Source organism: Elaeis guineensis, chromosome 16, assembly GCF_000442705.2.
Source record: "Elaeis guineensis isolate ETL-2024a chromosome 16, EG11, whole genome shotgun sequence".
Taxonomy (NCBI): domain Eukaryota; kingdom Viridiplantae; phylum Streptophyta; class Magnoliopsida; order Arecales; family Arecaceae; genus Elaeis; species Elaeis guineensis.
Genome location: NC_026008.2, coordinates 35,079,266 through 35,082,160, shown reverse-complemented (window position 1 = coordinate 35,082,160; position 2,895 = coordinate 35,079,266). Strand labels below are relative to the sequence as shown.

Below are 2,895 nucleotides of genomic sequence, written 5' to 3'. Positions count from 1 at the left end.
AATTGACTTTTATATATGATTGACAGTATGAATATGATTTCATGAAATTACATATTGATTTGTTATGCATAGTATTATTTGCCTGATTATTCAGTTAAAGGTATACACTGCTTACTGGGCTATTTAGCTCATGATAAGTTTTATGTTTTTCTTACAGATACAGAAAATTAGCATGATGCGGGATTTCGGTTGGGAGAGCGATTAGAGATAGAGTTAACTCATTGATTTAGGATTTTTCTCAGAATTGATTCAAGACCTTTAGTTTTGTTTTTAGTATTGATTTTGTCAGACAGTTACTTTCTTTTGAACATTTAGTTTTGATTTGTTATTTGAACCAATGTTTGATTATTGAATAAAGAAAAATTTACTTAACTATTTGTGAAGATATCATGATGAGATGCCTTGCATGCTTATGAAAAAAGTATTCTATAAGTATGCGGCGGTTGTCATGATCCTCGATTCACAATCTCGAATCGAAGACGTGACATATTGAATAGTTCGTTCTGGAGTTGATGCACATCACTGATAGACGATTTTGAGCTTCAAGGCTTCCTTGCTACATTCTTCGCTCGGAACACTAGGAACGCAATGCACTCGTGGGCTGTTCTGATTTTATAATAACCTATCGTCCACAGGATTTAGAAACAAACTTATTTAAGCATCACCAAAGCCCCAATGCCTCATGTAAGCGGCTGCCCGAGAGAGAGACAGGGGGGGGGAGAGAGAGAGAATTTTTTTTTTTTTGGTGTAATGGGAGGCTGAAACTAGCCACCCAGCATTTATTACGAGAAAAAAAGAGAGCGGTACGATAGAAAAGAGAGAGGTGGGTGGTCGGAATCAGATACAGATATATATATAAATAAACAGAAATAGTGGAAAGTGCCCTGTTTTACAATTCCAGAAACAACGAGCATAGGTCGAAATCGAGAGAGAGAGAGAGAGAGAGAATTGGTGTCGTCTAAGCAACAAATTACAGCGCTTCACCGCAAGGCCGTCTCCGTGGAAGTATGCAAGCCCGAAGAGGCCTCTTCATGACAACGGTAAATTCCGGCTTCTCGGACAAGTCCACCTCCTCCCCGTCCACAGCCTTCCACTCGAATTCCCTCACCAAATTGGCCACAAAGTATTCGAGATGCAGCATGGCCAACCCGAGCCCGGGGCATATCCTCCTGCCCACCCCAAAGGGCATCATCTTGATCTCCCTACTCCCAGTTATATCCACCCCCTCGCCCGAACCCCCAGCCAAGAACCTCTCCGGCTTGAACTCCATCGGCTCCTCCCACACCTTCCCATCCCAGCTCATCTCTGCTACCATAAAATTAATCGACGCGTTCCGTGGTATCAAATACCCATCTAAGGTCACATCCTCCGTCACCTTGTGTGGCACCACAAAGTGTGCCGGCGGGTGCCGTCGCAGCCCTTCCAAGATCACGGCCTTTAGATACGGCATCCTTTGCAAGTCCTCCTCCTTAATCTCCTTCTCGTCTTTCCCCACCACCCGCTCAATCTCTTCCAATAGCTTCGCCTGTATGCCTTGATGCTTCACAAGGTTCGCCATGATCCACTGCAATGCCGTTGAGGTGGTATCGGTGCCCGCAGTCAGAAACTCCGAGCACAAGGACACCATCTCCTCTTCGGTCAGCTTCCTCCCCCCTTCCTCAGGGATTTCCATGTCGAGGAGCGAGTCAACGTAAGAGTAAACGTACCTTTCTTCTTCGTTCTTGTGCTGCGGATGATTCTTGTATTCTTTTCGAGCTTTAATCAAGGGGACAAACAGCTCTATCTGTGCCTGACGCATTTGGAGGGCCGTCTTTATCCTATTCCAGAAGATGTACCTCGAGATTCTTGGAGCGAAGGCGAGGACGTTGAGCTTGTTGGCATAGAGTAGTAATCTCCGAGTTGCAATCTCGATGTCCTTGATGGCCTTCTCGTCTAATTTCTCGCCGAAGCACATGAGAACTAGCAAACAGAACATGGCGAATTGAAAGCTCTCCATGGCAGTGACCGCGCCAGCGTCATTTGAATCGGCTTGGGATCGGAGGTGATTGGTGAGGACTTGAAGGACCCAGGCGCGACCATGGGCATAGAGCTTGACGCGGGGTGAGTGGAGGATCTCGGAGATGAGGTTGCGGCGGAGGAGGCGCCAGAGGGGGCCGTAGGTGGCGGAGGAGATGATACGCTGGGTGTCGCCGGAGAAACGGGTGGCGAGGCGGTCGGAGAAGGTGGCACCGTGTTCGATAAGAGCCCGGTGGGCGAGGGTGCGGTCTGAGATGAAGATGGCACGGCGGGAGCCTACGTGGAGGGTGACGATGGGGCCGTAGCGAGAGTGGAGCTCCCGGAGGATGGACTCCAGCTCTTGAAGGGAACGCCAGAGCCAGAAGAGGTTACCCAGAATTGGCACGGATGGAGGGCCGGGCGGGAGCCTTCTCTTCTTGGTTCTATGGTTGGCGGCTTGGTAGAGGATAAGAGTAATGGCGGTGGCAGAGGAAAGGGACAGAAGAATCAGGAGCCAAATGTCCATTTCTTGCTTTTCCTGTGGTTGGCCTGTAAAGAACCAGCCCATTTATATATATTCGTGGTGGACTTTGTCGAGGTTTCACATGAGAAAGTTTCTAGGCAATTGCTTTGTTATTATAGCAGCGGGGGCCTTCCTTCATGTGGAAGGCAAGTTGTTTCCGTTCCTCATTCTTCATGCACGACGCGTGACAGTACCCAAGACTTTTATTATTATTATTATTATTATTATTATTATCATTATTATTATTATTATTATTTGAGAGAGAGAGAGAGACGTTTGCCTCATGGGCGGGTGAGAATGGCTTTGGACTAGGGCTCTCGTTATTATATGATGGTCGTTTCAATCAACAGTTGCAACGGTGCCCTACTGACCATCAT

General features: G+C 47.3%; 1 protein-coding gene across 1 annotated transcript; it reads right to left on the bottom strand.

Annotated features, from left to right (window-relative positions):
* Positions 1-828: 828 nt before the first annotated feature.
* Positions 829-2,566, bottom strand: LOC105059485 (cytochrome P450 89A2). Its single transcript, XM_010942785.4, has one exon. The coding sequence runs from the start codon at positions 2,561-2,563 to the stop codon at positions 971-973; it is 1,593 nt and encodes a 530-aa protein (XP_010941087.2). The 5' UTR covers positions 2,564-2,566; the 3' UTR covers positions 829-970.
* Between the last annotated feature and the right edge of the window lie 329 nt (positions 2,567-2,895).